Below are 17,654 nucleotides of genomic sequence, written 5' to 3'. Positions count from 1 at the left end.
CCATGGATGATGAGACAGTTGCCTTGAAAAATAATGACACTTGAGAATTGGCTCAATTATTGAAGAAGTTGGAAAAAAATAGTTTAGATGGCAGTGTTGAGAAGTATAAGATGAGGTTGATTAAAAAGGGATATTCCTAGGTCGAGGGAACTCATTTTGATGATATTTCCTCTCGAGTTTCTACGATGTCATCCATTTAGTTTCTTCTATTTGTTGTAATAAATTTTAATCTCGAGATTGAGTAAATGGATGTAAATACAATGTTCCTATACAATGATCTAGAATAAGAAATCTTCATGACATAGCTTGAGCACAATATGACAAAAGATAAGGAGTCATTAGTTTCATAGTGAAGAAATATCTATATTGTCTAAAAAATTCTCTTAGAATGTGGTATACAAAATTGATTAATACATTTTGATGATGGGATTTTTAATGTCCAAACCAAATCATTCTACATATTAAGATGAGGGTTGAAGTTGGGGTTTAAAGTTGAGATTTTGGTTTCAAAAATACAAAGATTATACTACAAGAAATTCTCCATTGTAATGCACTTATTTTTATTAAATTCTATTACACAACTTCAAATTAATTTGGTTGCACAATATTATTCTAAAACTTTGAAATACTTAACTTTGGAGAGAGATTGGAGGATGCTTTTCAAATAGATACATTTTAAAAATTATGAATCCAAAACTCAACATACACACACATATACACATGCATATCTTCAAAACTAAAAGGCTCGTATGTGGATAGACTCATTCTTTACATATTGATTGAGATTAATAAAAACATAGATAGCCTTGTCTATAGTAATCAATAATGAGAATTGTGTGACACGTATTATGAGAAAATGTCTACATGCCTTTTTGGCCCCCCATTAAGCCAACATAATTTGTCTTCCTCCATTTTGACAAGCCTTAACTAATAAATGTTTAATGATACACATGAAATGAGATTGAAATACCATAGTAACAAGACCAACAATTGTCGTGTTTAATATAAAAGAGAAATACACATAAAAAGGAACCATTTTCCTCTACATAATGACCATGTTGTACTAGTCAAGTCTCTTTATTTCTTCTTTTGCATGCCCTCAAGGTGTTGAAGCACACTTAGGCAAGCTCTCCATATTTCATGTGTCATGGCAGAGGAGAGGGTCCATGTCCTCTAACATGCCCCACCAATTATATAATAATAATTATTGTTCTTACTCTTTAACTTTATTCTTTTTCAGTTGTTGTCAATACTTGTGTTCTATTGCGGTCTCTTCATCAATATTTTCTTTAATGTTACCTATTTTAACTTCATCCTCCATAGACCAAGAGTCACAACAACTGTGGAAGACTAAGAGTCACAACTTTGAATTCCATATTAGATGTCCCTTTGGGATTTGAACTTTGATCTCCATAATAAGAACTCAATGCTTTAAGCAATAGAACACAACCCCTTGAACATTCTATGTGACATTTGATAAACACCTATATTCACAATAAACAAAACTCAACTCCATATAACCATTTGATAAGAGAGAAACAACGACCACTAAAAGTGAATGAAAAAAAATCAAATCCTTTCATAATAAAATAAAAACAATCGCCTATTAATGATTTAATTTCAATTAGATCAACGTATAATTTATTTTTAACTCCTCTAAGCTTCTCCATTCACCCAAAACTACTTCTAGGTTTACAGGCATTCTATATATAAATTAGAATCCGCATGCTATTGCACTTGAAGGTATCGTTGCGCTTAATTATGTGATTTTTATGTTTACTACTCTCAATTCAAATCTTCTTATACTGAACGTTGCTTCCGGCCCTTCAACCAGAGTCGACAACTTTCACATCCGTTTTTCAACACTTATTTTCATTACTTCCGGCCACTTCGGTGGTAAAGTCACCAGTAATCCTCGTTTTTAACATAGGTTTTTGAAAGTATATGTATTCGTTATCACTAAACCTAAACAAATTACCGTGTTTTGCAATTTTTAAGCTTTCTCAAAATTAAGGCCTTTGTTTGTCTTGGTTATTTTAAGGTTGGTGTATTTGCAGCCGAGAAGCAAAAGGAAGGACAGCTGAGCAAACCCAATAACAATGCCAGAGGAAGCTGATGTGGGTATTCTGTACTATACTAGCAACCTTCCTGGATTCCGAGGAGTGCTTAAACAGAGGTCTGTTAAAAATCTGTACCTAATTATATTGAATATAAATGTCTGTATGCATGCTTGTGAATATAAATTTTACATTTAAGTACCAAGGTAGTGTCCAGAAGACTGCATTGTATTCCTTTATACTTCCACGTCATAAAAAAGATATCAGAGATTTGATTCCAGTATAAGATGCTTTGGTCAGAGTGGTGACTACTCTACTTCTTTGAGTGAGATGCATACCAGCAGCCTTTTATAATTTTGAGCTTGATATCGTGGGTTTTAAAAAGGAATGGTATTTTAAAGGTCTACAATACCTTACACATTTGCAGCTAACTGTGCTTATATTTTTGAGCTTGGGATTGTGGGCTAAAACAGAAAATATACCTTTAAGGTTTAAGATACCTTACACACTTTGTACCTCACTGTGCTTATATGACATGGTAGCTTACAACATACAAGACTATTTAGCTCACCTGATCGTGCTTAGACTATGCAGTGCCAATACCCTGCCCCCTCAGGATCTGAATCTCTTCCTCACTCAATCAAGCAAAAGGTCCTATGTGGGTCTTACACTGGCATGCCCAAACATTAACCAACTCTTATCATAACGTATTTGTTCAAATCTTGGCCGCAGAGACCTTTTTAGAGCAGTCTATATACACTAGTTACCAGATGCTGACAATCCTGGAAACATGGTGAGTACATCTAACCACAGGAGGAGTCATCTCATGCCCAGGAATAATAAAATCCCACTATTATTATTTCTAATTTTTCCTTTACAGACGCTACTCCATGTTTTTCATACACGGAGTTGGTATGCCCATTTAGGGCTCAGGCTGAGACTCGGTCAATGTTTTTTAAGCAAAACGTGGCAAATTAAATTCATCAAAAGTCAATCAAGATGCTATAAACGTGCTGTTCTTTTGCATTTTTTGCAGAACAGAAGTTTAGATGTTAGTATAGGGGAAAAAATCAGCAGCTTATCGCATATTATGGTTTTAGAAAAAATACCTATTCTTTTAGGTGATCCATAAACTAGGATGGATATACCATTCTATAGCTTCACAAATTACAGACAAAATAGAATTGAAGTAATGTGACATTTTAAAACAAACAAGTGAGCATGAGGGAATAAGAACTAGCAATAAATGATTGGAAGACACAAGGATTACCTTGGAGAAACTTAATTTCCAGGGAAAAGCTATAGCAAGTGTGAGGTCTAATGGCCTTCTCATCCATTATCTCCAAATGATTGCAATATTAGGCCTCTTGGTTATACAACAAGAAGGAACATGCAGTGTCATGCTCCTAAGATCAGTCGTTAACTCTCACACTTCCCTCTTTGTTTTGCTACAGCCTAGTTATGGTCAGGATTTCTCACTTAAGGACCGATTTCTTCAATTTTTTATCACCTATACATCTCTTGGGATGCTTTGGATAGCTTATTTTCAAAGTTAACCCGAGTTTCCGGGACGGGGATGGCAGGGGACGCGTTTCCGGGACGGCAAATTTGGGGACGGCGGGGGACGGCAAAAGGGACGGCTATATAAAATATAGGAAAATTTTAAAATATATAGGAAAATTTCAAAATTCTAAATGTTCATATGAAAACATGGATAAAGCATGCATACATACATTATATTCATATGAAAACAATAAAACATGGATATAGCATGTGTATGATACTATGAAAAGTTGAAAACATTTTAGAATGCAAATTCTGAACATACAACATTGTTAATACTCAATAAACAATATGCAATTATGCATTCATAAATCAGAATTTCAATTCATTCACATTGTCAATATGCATATCAATAGACTCGGAGGTTAAATTTTTCCTACTTCTATCGATGCAGTTTCCCCCCATATTTTTCAACGGGGGTTTGGGGGCAGCGCCCCCAAGGTGGGGTCAAGGGGCAGCGCCCCTTGCGCGCTCCCTGTCGCGAGACAGGGCGGGGTCGAGGGGCAGCACCCCGCGAGGTCAAAAAAACTTATTCTTTAATAAAGGCGTTGGGTGTTATTTTTCTATTGACTCGCCAAGTTTGGAGATTTTCTTATCTCTGTGTCAAAATGCCCAAAGGCTACACTGCTGCCATATAGTTTCATTGTCAAAATTATGAATTAAATTAATAAATTTAAAATTTAATTAATGTTATCTTTTAATTTTTTTTTTTTTTAATAACAATTTGAATTAATAAGGGGCCTCTATTAGAAAATTAAAATTTAAATAAAAAATAAAAAATACAACTTTTTAAATTTTTTAAATATTTTTTAAGGGCCTTAGAATGGGGGACGTCTGGCCGTCTCTGGGATGGATTGGGGACGTCCCAGCCGTCACCGGGACGTACGGACGTCCCCCAGAGCTAGGGCAGGCGTCCCCCCGTTTCGGGGACGTCCCCTCAAAAAACAGGGCAATTTGGGGACGGGGGGAAATGTCCCCTGGCCGTCCCCAAGTCCTCCCGTGGCTTGAACAAAATTTGGAAACATCCAAAGAAAGGGACAACTGAAGAATTTGGAACACTGGCTTTTTTTTTTGTCATGGGATGAAATCACACTTTCATCAGACTGACAGTTGTGAAACTGCTGTTAAGAAATCACATCAGTGGTTGCGAAATTGCTTCCATGAAACCCCATTATGGTGAAACTACCACTACAAAACCTCTCCTTCAATTCTCTTTTTGTTCCCCATCTTTTGTAAGTTGTAACTTTTGCATATGAATTCAAAATGAAGTGTCTTTTATGAATGTGCATACCTTTTTGGATAAGAATTTGAATATGTAACAATATTCAACTTTGGACGCTACTAAAGTTCTTTTTGACATTCTTTATCATAGAGTCAGTGCGAAGATCTCACGTTTCAATCCAGTTATAGATCATTACTCATTAGGTGTTTTATCATTGGATGGTGGGGTCTCTAATTTTGCATTTTGCATTGTGTGATCATCATTCATGCTCTCCCAGTCATAACAACAAAAGTTTGTCTTTCCAATTGTTCCAACCCTGGCTGTCTTGATATGGTAACATAGCATGCCAAGAAAGTCCCCATACTTTTATTGCAAAGACCACAGATAATCTTATTAGTAATTACAATTTCTGAGCTGTGACGATTCCAATGGCACAGTTCTGAATTGATTTGCTATGCTTAAATGGTGCTATTGTTAGTTTTTCTTCAATTGTATGCTAAACTTTTTCTATTCGTTCTTGTTCCCCATCTATCAATGTGTTTGGGAGAACCAGATATCTTCGCTCAGAAAGTCATCTCTTCATTTGGCCATTTGTGTTAGCTGTATTATGCATTCTAATCATATCTTAGGGACAGTATAGCCTGTTTGCAATTTTTCCACAAAGATCATTTGTTGTATTTGAGATGACATTCCTTTTGGTAATTTTTGGCTTTTGACTCTTTGCTTCCTGTTTTCTTTTTTCTCTTTTCTTCCTCTGACTCTTTGATTGACAGATTTTTTGGTGGAGAATTTTCCTTTTGTAATTTATTTTCCTTCTATTTTGCTGGTGGTGGTTCCAATTTCATCCAGCCAATGTTCTTTAATTCCTTATTTATGGCACCATTCTTTTGTATTGCATCTGTTTCTCCTCAAGCACATCTAGTTCTTCCTTCCTTTCAGTAAACAAATGCTTCTTTCCCCTTTACCCGAACCATATTGGCTGATTTTAGTTCGGGACATCCTTTTGTTTTTGTGCTCTCTAGGATCACACTTTGTGCATAATTTTTAAGTTTGCCTTTGTGGAGAGTCCTACACTTTACATTATACAATAGGGTGCTCCTTTTGATCTCTTTGTATTGAGGATTGCGCGTTTCAGGTTTCTATTGTTATTATTCTTTTTATTGTTGGAGTGCTAGTTCTTTCAATCCTTATTACCTCCAATTTTTGTTTCTTCTTTAATCTTTCAATGGGTCAAGCATCATTCCACTTTTTAGCTGGTTGAGGGATTTGAGCCATTTGACCTTTAGTTTGAGATCCGTTTGACTTGATCTTTAGGTTAAATGAACTATCCTATGTGTCATGAGTCTTGACATCACAAATAATGGAAATCTTTACAAGACATTCATGTTTTGTGTCGGTTTGTTCAACATTTTAAAATGATATGTTGCTAGTTTCTTTCTCAGTGTTTTTTCCAATACTTATTGAATATCTTGGCTATCAATTTCTTTTTTAAATAAAGTATTGGGGCCCTATGTACGGGGCTCCAATCCAACCACATACTAATTTTGCCTATAATTTTTAGTTCTAACCCAAGTTATTGGTCTTGGTATTGGTTTAGATTTGAGGGTTTGGTTTGTGGGTTTGGTCAATATTTTTTTTGGGATTGGGTTCGTCCATACAAAAACATCTAAAAATCAGAAATATATACAAATTTGCAGTAGTAATCAAGTTCAAAATGTTGAAATGTAGCTAGGTTGAATCCCTAGCTTAATTAATTTTAATGTGGCCCTTGGCCTTAAAATTAATTATATTGATGTAATCATTTAATGTATAGGGCTGGGCCCAATTTGGATGCTTATGTAACTTGCATATTGATTAATTACATCATGTAATTGGGCTGGGCCCAAATGGAACTTAATGTAACTTGTGAACATTGAAAGGGCAGGCCCTATTTGGGCACTCAATTTATGTGACTTGTAATGGTTATGGGGCAAGACCTATCCTTTATGTAACTTGTAACTCAACAGGTCGGGCCCTATTGAACATGTAACTTGTAACTTGTAAATTAAATAGGTCAAGGCCTATTTGTAATGCATAGGAAATACATTTGAATTATTGTAACTTGGCGGCAAAATACACAAGGCCGACCAAGTATTATGTTATGCTTAATCTCCTATATGTAAGGAGACTTGAGGATCACAAACACAATCTAAGCAAGCGAACTTATGACTGCTGCTACACAAGGTCTGCTATCTAAGCGAACTAGGTCTGCTACATGATCAGCATATGCAACATCAACGAATCTACAAGTGTGACGAATTTATACAAGGGCTGAGCGAAGCAATTCATGTGCTGAGCGAAGGCATTCAAGAGCTGCCAAACTATCATATGAGGTTGGCGAACTATCTTCTAGGCTGGGCGAACATCATATAGGCTGAGCATACTTCCATTCAAGGCTGACAAATTCATATGAGGACCAGCGAATTTCACTCAGGGTCTGGGTCTGCACATAATATTCTGAATGATTCGATCATACTCAGATCTGATCGGGACATCAGATAAGTGTGTTTAGTTGACATTCATATTTGTGCCCTAGCTGGGCTAAGTTGTAATTGGTTTCTGCCCTTAATTATATTCAGATCTGAGACTTTGGTTGCTGGGTTTTTCCTCCAAGAGGGAGGTTTTCCCAGGGTATATTTGTGTTGTGTGCTTTGCATTACTGTGTATTTTGTTTCTGCTACCTATTTGTTAATCTGATCACTAAAAACTAACACAAAACACAACACACATGGCATCTTATATCTAAGTTACCTGTTCGGGTTCGAGGGTTTGAGCAATTTTTTTTTTTTGGGTTGGGTTCATTTTAAGTTCGTCAATGCAAAAACATATTAAAATCAGAAATAACATACACAACCATACTAATATTCAAATAACATAGCAAAATACACCACCATATTAGTAGTCAAATATTAGTCAAACTCGACTATCATGATATATATTGAAGTTCAAAAATAATAATGTCAAGTGTCAACAATCAGCCATCATTGATCAAACATCATATGAGTCCTCAAAATTGTCATCCTTGTCCTTCATATGAGATGATATATATTGTGGTAAATTAGAAGAACCACAAATGGTGCCACTGGCATTGGCATTGACACTCTCATGCTCACTAGGTGGCTCATAGTCATCATCATCTTCAAGTGCAGCAAGGTGGGAAGTGGAAGCATCTAACTGAATATGCTCTGGCTCGATATCACACTTCTTTGTCTACCCTTCTTTGTAGGCACTTTCTTTGTGTGTAAGGAGCTGCAAGTTTGAATGCACAAACAGCAAGTCCTCCGCCTTTTTTGAGTGTAGCTAATTGCACTTTATTGAGTGGATGAAGGAGTATGTGCTCCAATTCCTCTTAGATGAAATGATATTTAACAAAGGAGATTCAATCTCCTTAAATAGATAAATTACAAAGAAAATTTCTAATATAGAAACAAGTGATGAAACGGAAACTACCTAAACAACTAAAACTAAGATGACCATTTTAGAAAGATTACAATAATATTTTAATATCCTTCTTTAACAGTCATTCTACTAATTACCCTACAAAATACTTAACATAATCAGCAGGTCATTTGGCTATGAAAGCATAGAAGGCTGCCCCCTTGTCTAAATAGAACTCTCTGCGACAGGAGCCTGCTGAGACCCTCTCTGGTTCTGCTGAACTTCTGAATATGACCAAGAACACCAAAATCCTTCCAATCTGATGTTGGGTAACAAAGCTATCCTTCCCGCTATCCAAAGACGCAAAAATCGAGATAAGCTTCTCAAAAAACTTCAGAGTTTTGAAGGAACATGATTTTGCCAAAAATCCCCAAAAGCAGCAACTCCCACAATTTTTTTTTAAAAATGGCAAAAACCTTTTGCAGAAGAACACCATTCGACCTAGAAACTTGAGGTTCGACCCAAAACAAGCTGCAAGAAATCACAATTTTATCCAAAAATCGTCAAAAAGAGCACTATGATTTTGTGGAAAAATTGGCAAAACCTCCACCATGATTGTTTTGGGAAAAATCAGAAAACCCACCACCACAATTTTTTTTGGAAAAAATCAGAAAATCCACTAGTAGTGAAAGAACCCATGCTTTTTCAAAAAATGTGCAAAACGCTAGAAAACACAAGATCCTCGCATTATGGCCAAAGCCCTTCTAGTGTTTGACAATGAGCACATTCATCCAATCATTCATTGCCGATTGGAGAAGCTCAAATGTCGTTGTACATGGCTGCATTTACATTGAACTCAAAGTGGTATGTGCAAAGGTTGTGCAAAATTACTCCTATATATGATGTTGAGGTGAAGGTAGGGTTCCTGAGTTTACAAAATTTGCCTCCCTTGGGGATATTCAGAAGAGGTGAAGATGGATAGGAGGATCCAATTCTATGGTAGACTGAAATATCCCCTGCAGTAGTTTGACTGAGAATACAAGGAATATTTGCTAACAACTGACTTTCCAATCTGCATGTTATGCGGTTTATATTTTTGCATGTTATGCTGATGTGGTTGTCTCAGAATTTTCAGATTGGTATGGAGGTCATCGATCACATATTTCTCATGGAAGATCAACTATAAATGACGTCTAATTGATAAAACAATTACCAAAGATGCATATGCCACTAAATTATAGAGTTCTATGCCAATTTAGACACACAAATATACACCTACAGCTTGCTGTCATTTTATCAAACAGTTGGCATGAAACCTCAGACAAATATGAAATCAGAATGTAACCTTATTCCTCCTTTATTTCAATAGATAATAATCAAACAATTCATACAAATATCGTCACCAATGACTAGACACTTATCATCTCATACTTCAGAATTTTTGAGGACAAAGGACAGCAATAGAATATTACAACTGTTGAAAAGAGTGTACAGAATGTTGTCAAATGGAACCTGAAATAGATTGCCCAACTTGATGTGTGAAGAAGCAAGCAATATCACGCAATTTGATGCCTTCAAGCTGCCAAATCAACCTTATTCCAAAATCGCCCCTGCTGCAATATAGGTGGTCTGATAATAATTGATGAGCAGCAGCTTGCACACAATCTCTTCACCAAAATTAATTGCCTTATCTCCTTGAGTGTAGCGCTGTTCTTTTGGGTGCAATTTGGTGCCAAAATAGTAGTCAATAAGCAATCTTGTTGGGAAAAGCAGTCTGATACGATTTTGTTTCAGATTTGTCTTGTCGCTGAATTCATCTTCAAAGTTCCTTCAAAATACCTCCAAAGGTATCGCCTTTCTCCTCTAATGCTATCACTATCTTCCTTTGTGTAATTCGATGCTTGAATGATGAAGAAAGAACAAAATCGAGGGTATGAGGGTGAAACCCTATTTTTGTTTCAGACCTGTAATTTTGTCAACTTTCACCAAATTAGCTCCTCCAATGATCTTAGATGAAGATCGCCTGCCCTCCTAAAAGAAATCGATGGTATTAGGACCTCCAATATGCTATTTTGAAATTACCATGAACTCCCTCCACCATGACAATGAAGCAATACTTCAATAAGCTCAATATGGAAGACTGAATTGTCTCCCACTCTCAACTGCAACCCCTCGGAAGATCTTTCACTCCCTCAGTTGTGCTATCGATGGGAGTTTTCGTTCCCAAAGATGATGATCTGCAGAAACCCTTGGCTCCACAAGTCTACACAAGAAGAGATATCCAAAACAACTGATGATGAACGATGAACCAACCTCTTCTATTTATTCTTTTCACAACCAATCAATTGGTTCCTTTTAGAAGATTCTTCTCTTATCCTATAGTTACACTTTATTATTTTATTACACATTAATTAATTTAATTGCACTTTAAAATGTTATTACATTATAATTAAAGTGCACACATTTCGCAATACGTGTAATCTCCTTATTTCGCCATAAAGTCAAGTAGACACAAAATGTGAAGCCGCAAATCACTACCAACCGACCCCCTAATCAATCCCCTTGGCCTACGAGGGTCAAGTGATAGGCCAATCCCGTGAATGTCTGCGAACTAATGATGCCATTCATTTGTTTTCCCAAGTTCCTAGTTCATCTATTGTTGGGAGGAATTGGTCTACTTATAGTTTCATCCACTTTGTTAACAGGAGCTGAGTTATCTCTTGGAGAGAGGAGAAGCTTGTAGTTGTACATAGCACCTTTCATGTTGTTGACTGCAACACACTTATGTACAAGGAGAGTCCAGCAACCCAATGGGATGTAGAGCTAGAGGAGCTAGTAGAGGTTGATGAAGATGTAGCACAAATAGTGTTGTTGGCATTCCTCTGGAGGATCTTGAGCTTGAAGTGACTAGTAGTTCAAGTGCGGTGGATTTCTGCATGTAATTTGGGGAGAGATGGTTCGAGGCCTTAGGTCATTGGCCAATTGTAGTTTTGAATGTAATCGTCATTTTCAATATAATATAAATATATCACTATGTAGTATTTTCATTGTTCATTCAATATAATATCAAATATATTTTGAGTATTTCAAAGTTTTATATGTTATTCTTTGCTTAACATTTTTTTAGGTACTATATATGTTTGCGTCGTTGTTCCCCTATTGTCCACAAATCTAGGCCCTTGGTCCCCTCATCCTTAAAACATGTCCCTACAATCCCCCATTTTGAGACTTCGTGAATCATAGCCTAAAACTATAACTAATATATGGGTTCAACTCATTGCATAAGGTTGCAACCTTTTGTCCCTATTTTTTGAATCTATTTACCATCCATGATAAAAATCCGTCGGATATCAAGTTTGTTTTGCCAATAAAGTGTAATTCAATGCATTGCAGAAATAATAGACATGACAGAATACAACATGACAGAATATAAAGAAACTCAGATCTTCATTGATTCATAATAACATCAGTACAATGACAATGACCATACTAACCTTGTCTCCATGACCAAGGACTCGCTAATATATAAAGGTGACCGGTTAGTTACCCAGTGTCAACTATCGACAACCGACGGGTTAACTGCCGTCATTAACTCTAATTACATTAAATGTCTTATTGCTTAATTACTCGACAACATCATCCCCCCCAAAAAGAAATGTCGTCTCCGGACGACAGACAACAAAATGGGAATGATATGCCTACAACAGATAACAACTATGAACCCCACAAAATAACAACTACACACAGACTACTGAGGGGGTAAGGGAGGCGTCCTTGATGGTGGAGGGGCTGGGGCTGCTACTGCCAACTGCTCCCGAAGTTGTACCACTTGGTCGGTTCGGTATTGGAGGTCCTGCTCAGCCTGCAACTGCTGCTCCCTGGAACTCCTCACTCGAAACACTGCCTCCATCAATTCCTGATGCTTCGCCTCCAACTCAGCTGCCAGGGTAGCAACTCTCGATTCTGCTGAGGCTCTCTCATTTGACTACACTGCCAACTCTGCCTTCACGGCACTCAATTCTCCTCTCACGATGGCAAGGATCTCATCTGTACTCCTAGCATGGGTGCGCTGCTGCTCTAACTCTGTCTCCAATGCAGGGATGCGAGTGGCCAACTCCTCCTGAGCCCTATCCGCCCTGAGCTGAGTCTCTCGAAGCTCGAGATACCTATCTCGTACAGCTTGCTCAATTCGTCTGACCACAGACTGTGTCTGACTCCCTCCGGCCACCTCTTGGCTCTGCCACTCTGCTCGCATCTCTGGAAGATCAAGTGTCGACCATCCATGCTGCTCAAAACACTGCTGAAATGCCACTGCTACTCCAGATGTAGCAAACGCAAGAAGTCTTCGCAAAGTGAGTTGTCCAACAGACTCCTCTACTGTCGAGGCAACCAGTAACTGAACCTCCTCCTCCATCCTAGCTAAGAACTGCACCATGGCAGTAGGTCTCCCTTCTCCAATCCGTCCAACCTGATGCTGCTGCTGCGGTGATACCGCCCCCTCCTCCACCAGCAGTGTCTTTCTATCGCCCTTCTTTCTAGTGCCACTGTCCAAGTCGATAACCCCTGGAGGTGAAGGAATACAAGGGTAGGAAGGTGCGGGTGGTGCCTTCTTGCGTGGGGATGAAGGTAGAGCCGCATATCTGTCTAGCCATGAATTGACATCGTCCCCCGCCGGCCTCTCCTCGACCGTCCTTTGGGCCTCCTTTGTCCTAGGTTCCGTCAGGATGACGACATGCGTACTGGTGCACTCGCTGGTGTCGTCATCTTGGCTGTGACTGGCGATGGCTGGACTGGTGGAGGCCGAGGATGCATCTGACCAAACCCAGGTATGGGGATGGTCGAAATGGTACCCACTGTGACTCCAGATGATGCCAATGGTCCTCCCTCTTCTCCGACGGTCAGGAATGCTGGAGTAAATACCACCTGGCCGGTCCTGCCAGCTCCCCCTCCAGGCATCCCACGATGCCCCCTCGGTACACTTGCCAACGATACTGTCTGAGTGGTGGGGGTCTCCTGCAGCGGTACTGGCTGCTCGGTCTATGAAAACCTGAAGGTGGTATCTTCCTCTGAATCATCCGACCCCTCACTTTCCTCCTCACTAGTGCCATGTCGTCCTGAATCCGTGTCACTAGCCGACACCACTACGTGGACCTGTCTCCTCCTCTTCCTGCTAGTCTGTCCCTCGGCGGTAGTCAAAATATCCAGCTTTGACCAATAAAATATAGCTGGCTTAAGGGAGTCGATGCTATACTGCGGCTGCTATCCTCTACAGTGTGGTGGCACCTGTGCCCGCACGGAATCTAAAAATAATCCGGTAGCGTGATGTGACATATAAAACACTTCATGTTTCAGCATCATACAGTCGTGGGCTCTGTCTGACAGTAGACTGGCCCAATCATACACCGTGCCCTTTCTGAGTCCTGCCATCAATGTGATCATAGGTACTGCCGTGTCTGACGCTCTGCTGGCGCCAATCAGCCTGCTCTGTACTACGTCAAGTAAACATTGCCAGATGCGAGATTTTAAAAATGTTTTCTTCAGACCTCTTCACTTCAGATCCAGGATGCGACTCCATTCTTCTGTAGTCAAGTTGTCCCTACACATTTCTTTTAATAGCTGGGTTCTTCTTTCCTCGGACAACTTTATTACTTTTTTGTCAATCTTTTTACCCTTGTCAGGAATGCCAAATACTCTCTCAAAATCATCAGAGTTAAATGAAACAATGATGTCAGTGTGCTGGAAATTGAATGACGATGTGCGAAGTTCAGGATCATATGTTTTAATCATTTGTCGTAGGCAGGGTTCGAATTCCTTAATATTAAAAATGGGCATTTGAATAGCATCATGGACCCTAGCTTTTGCTAATTCAATTTTTACCTCAATATCTGATAGGCTCGTGGCATTTTCCCACCATTGCCTACACACCGTTCCAGCCAAACCCTCGAATAGAATTGTATCTACGGTGACCTGCGTAACTCTTCCCTTTCCTGCATCCTATGCAATTGCTTTGCCCTTGTCTTGGTCACCCATTGCTACAGCAGGTTTCTTTCTGGCTTCCTTCTTGGTTTGCTCTTCTCTTTCTTGCAATTTCTTCCTCCAGTCTAGCTTTTTCAATCCCCTAGGTTCAGTCGCCATTAAAATAAAATAAAAATTCCTTGTCTGGGGTTCGATTTGTAACTATTTCGAGCCTTAACTGTCTTTCGTTTTGTACGGATTTGCCTTGCTAATGTGGTACAGCTGATTTGATTGTACGGCTATCACCCGACAATTTTCTAACTTGGCAATTTCCTGAGTATTCATGCCATATAAAACACTTAATGACAAAAAAATAACTTTAACTTTTTTCTGTACGTCCCTTTTTTTTTTCCTTAACTAAATTCCGTACGTTTGTACGACCTTTTCCGTACGACCACACCAATTTTTTCAAACTCAAATCCGTACGTCTGTACGGCCTTTTCCGTACGACCGCACTGATTTTTAAAACTCAATTCCGTACGTCTGTACGGCCTTTTCCGTACGACCGTACATATTTTTTAATTTTTAAAAAATTCTGCGCCGTACGGCCGTACGAACCCACTGTACCGTTATTTCCGTATGACAGCATTTTTATATTTTTATAATTTTTTAATTTTCCGTTTTTTTTTTCTGACTGCACCGTACGGGGTCGTACGGACCTACCGTACGGTCATTTCCGTACGACCACACTTACCTGTCCACCTGGGCGGACCTCGTCTCTTGCCTCTGTTGGTGATAGATTTTCAACTTGGAGCCATTTACAGCATCAGGCACCTCCATCCCGTCCATCGTCCACAGCTTGATGGCTCCGTTCGCGCCAACTTCGTGAATCTTAAAGGAACCTAGCCATTTTACCTTGAACTTGCCTGGCTTAATTTCATTTCGACCATTAAACTTCAATACCAATTGCCCCGGGGTGAACTGCATCCTCCTTAAATGTTTGTCGTGCCAGGCTTTCCGTCGTTGCTGAGCTGTCTTTGTCGCCCACTGTGCCATCGTCCGTCTTTCATCCAACTTATTCAGGGCGTATAGTCTCTCCCGGAGGCTTTCCATGTCGCCTAACCTGTTGTCAATGGCAATTCTGAGACTTGGCACCATGAATTCCACTGGCACCACAGCCTCCTGGCCGTACATTAATTGGAATGGTGTCTGCCCAGTGGTTACCTTGTAAGTTGTTCGGTACGCCCAAAGTATCGATGGTAGACGCTCCTCCCAGTCTTCCTTCTCAACCCCGCAGGACTTATAAATTACTGACACCATGATTTTGTTGGTCGCCTCAGCCTGGCCGTTTGCCTGAGGATAGTACGGACTTGATAGAGAATGGAAAATTTTGAATTCGGTTGTCAGCAGTTGGATAATGTGGTTTACGAAGTGCCCTCCTCTATCACTTGTCAACTGTATAGGTATTCCGTACCGGGTGATAATCTGTTCATAAATGAATCTTGCCGTACTAACGGCGGAGTTGTCTGCCAAGGCCCTCGCTTCGACCCATTTGGTCAAGTATTCGGTCGCCACGACAATGTATCTACATCATCGGGCCCGGCTTGGTTTCAACGGACCAATGAAGTCTAACCCCCATCTTTCGAACAACTCTTGAGCATTCGACGGGTTGAGTGGCATAAAATCCCTCTTTAACGGTCGTCCAGCGCGTTGACATGTATCACAACTTGTCACCCATTCTCTGGCGTCATTATGCACTGTCGGCCACCATAAGCCTGCTAGTAAGACTTTCCTTGCCGTCGTGTTCGGTCCCATGTGTCCTCCTGCGACCCCTTCATGTGCTTCTGTCAGGACTCCTAGGATTTCCTCTTCCAAGATGCATCGTCGTAGGATCTGGTTAGGTCCCATCTTGTAGAGAAGGCCATTTATAAGTTGGAACGTTCTGCTTCTTAGTACAAGTTTTCGTCTTTCGCCTGACGACATTTCCTTAGGAAATTTTGAAGTTGAAGTTGATAGGTCCATTTAGAACGGAAGAGGCACATCTCACCCTAAATGGACCAGTCGTCCAAGAATGCTTTGAAGTTTCCTATGGACATTTTGTCGAAAATATGGAGGATTATCCGTTGGAAGGTAGCTGGCGCGTTGCACAACCCGAATGGCATCCGGTTGTATGCATAGATGCCATCTTCTACGACAAAGGTGGTCTTCAATTTGTCCTCCTCTGCAATGGAAATTTGATTATATCCGGAGAATCCATCCATAAATGAATAAATTTCATGGCCCGCTACTTCCTCGAGGATGGTGTCTGTGAATGGTATGGAAATGGATCTTTAATTGTGACAACATTCAAACACCTGAAGTCTACACAGATTCTTATCTGATCGGCCTCCTTTTTCAAGGATATCACAATGGGTGATACCCATTCGTTGGTTTGGACCTTGAAGATGATTCTTGCTTCGAGCATGCGGTCAATTTCGTCATTTACCCTAGCGGCATAATTTTTGTTCATCTTGTATGGCCGCTTCCGTACAGGTACGGCTCCGGGAACCATTATACGTCCAGGCAAACACATCGTTGTACTCTGTGAAAATTTTGAACGCTGCCGTCTTCAATACCGGATTCCAGTCATCGCCGACCAGAATATTTTTCTGTTCTGAAGTTTCTCCAAGGTTTGTAATTTTAAGTGTGGATTCCTCATACCTTATGGGCTTACTCTTGTTGAACTGGTGCGCTGGTGTGTCATCCACAGGGGCATCCCCTTCCTTGTATTGTCTGTACTCTGGCGGGAACTCGTTCTCGTCAGGTTCTTCTTTGATCTCCAGTGCATTGCACTCGTACAATAATTCATAGTCTTCCATTTGCCAATGGAAGAACCCTCTCAAAGAATCCGTCTTGTCCTCAAAACAGGCTTGAATTCCTAAGACGCCTTCGTCATCTGGTTCGTTGCCATCCTTCCCTTCGTTCGTATCGTCGTCCCCGTCGGACTTTGACTCTGATGCCAACTCTTCACTGACCAGTTGGGTTTTGAGGTCAATGATATATCTTCTGCCGGCCTTTTCCATGGACAAGGTGTTCTTTTTCCAATTGTGGTTTGCTTTTGCCGCCACCAGCCAGCCTCTGCCAAGGATGGCATCATATCCCTTCTTCTTCAATGGGATGACCACAAAGTTCAAGACGAACGGCTGTGTTCCGATTGTTACTGGCTGCGCCATGAGTGTGCCAAGCGGCTTGATGCCGTGTTGGTCTGCTCCCAATAAATTAAAGGTGGACAACCAGAGAGTAGGTTTGCCCAATTTTTTCCATGTTTCCTCTGGCAAGACATTTACTCCCGACCCGCCGTCAACAATGGTGTCGGTCAAGATGGTGCCCAGTATACCCATTTCCACCACTACTGGGTGTCTACCATTGTTGATCGTCAGGGCTAATGGGTCTACCGCTGT

General features: G+C 40.0%; 1 protein-coding gene across 4 annotated transcripts in view; it reads left to right on the top strand.

Annotated features, from left to right (window-relative positions):
• The first annotated feature begins 1,730 nt into the window (after nucleotides 1–1,730).
• LOC131078257 (multisubstrate pseudouridine synthase 7) overlaps nucleotides 1,731–17,654 on the top strand; it is a 158,061-nt gene continuing 142,137 nt past the window's right edge. Inside the window, exons 1-2 of one of the 4 annotated variants that reach the window (XM_058015920.2) lie at nucleotides 1,731–1,896; nucleotides 2,058–2,176. In XM_058015920.2, coding sequence (XP_057871903.2) covers nucleotides 2,100–2,176 — 77 coding nt within the window. In that variant the 5' untranslated portion in view covers nucleotides 1,731–1,896; nucleotides 2,058–2,099. Of the gene's footprint in view, nucleotides 1,909–2,041; nucleotides 2,177–17,654 lie in introns of all 4 variants that reach the window. The other 3 variants (XM_058015921.2, XM_058015923.2, XM_058015922.2) reach the window with 3 other exon arrangements.

This window comes from Cryptomeria japonica, chromosome 7, assembly GCF_030272615.1.
Source record: "Cryptomeria japonica chromosome 7, Sugi_1.0, whole genome shotgun sequence".
Taxonomy (NCBI): domain Eukaryota; kingdom Viridiplantae; phylum Streptophyta; class Pinopsida; order Cupressales; family Cupressaceae; genus Cryptomeria; species Cryptomeria japonica.
The sequence above is the reverse complement of the archived record's forward strand: the minus strand, read 5'-3'. Positions and strand labels throughout refer to the sequence as shown.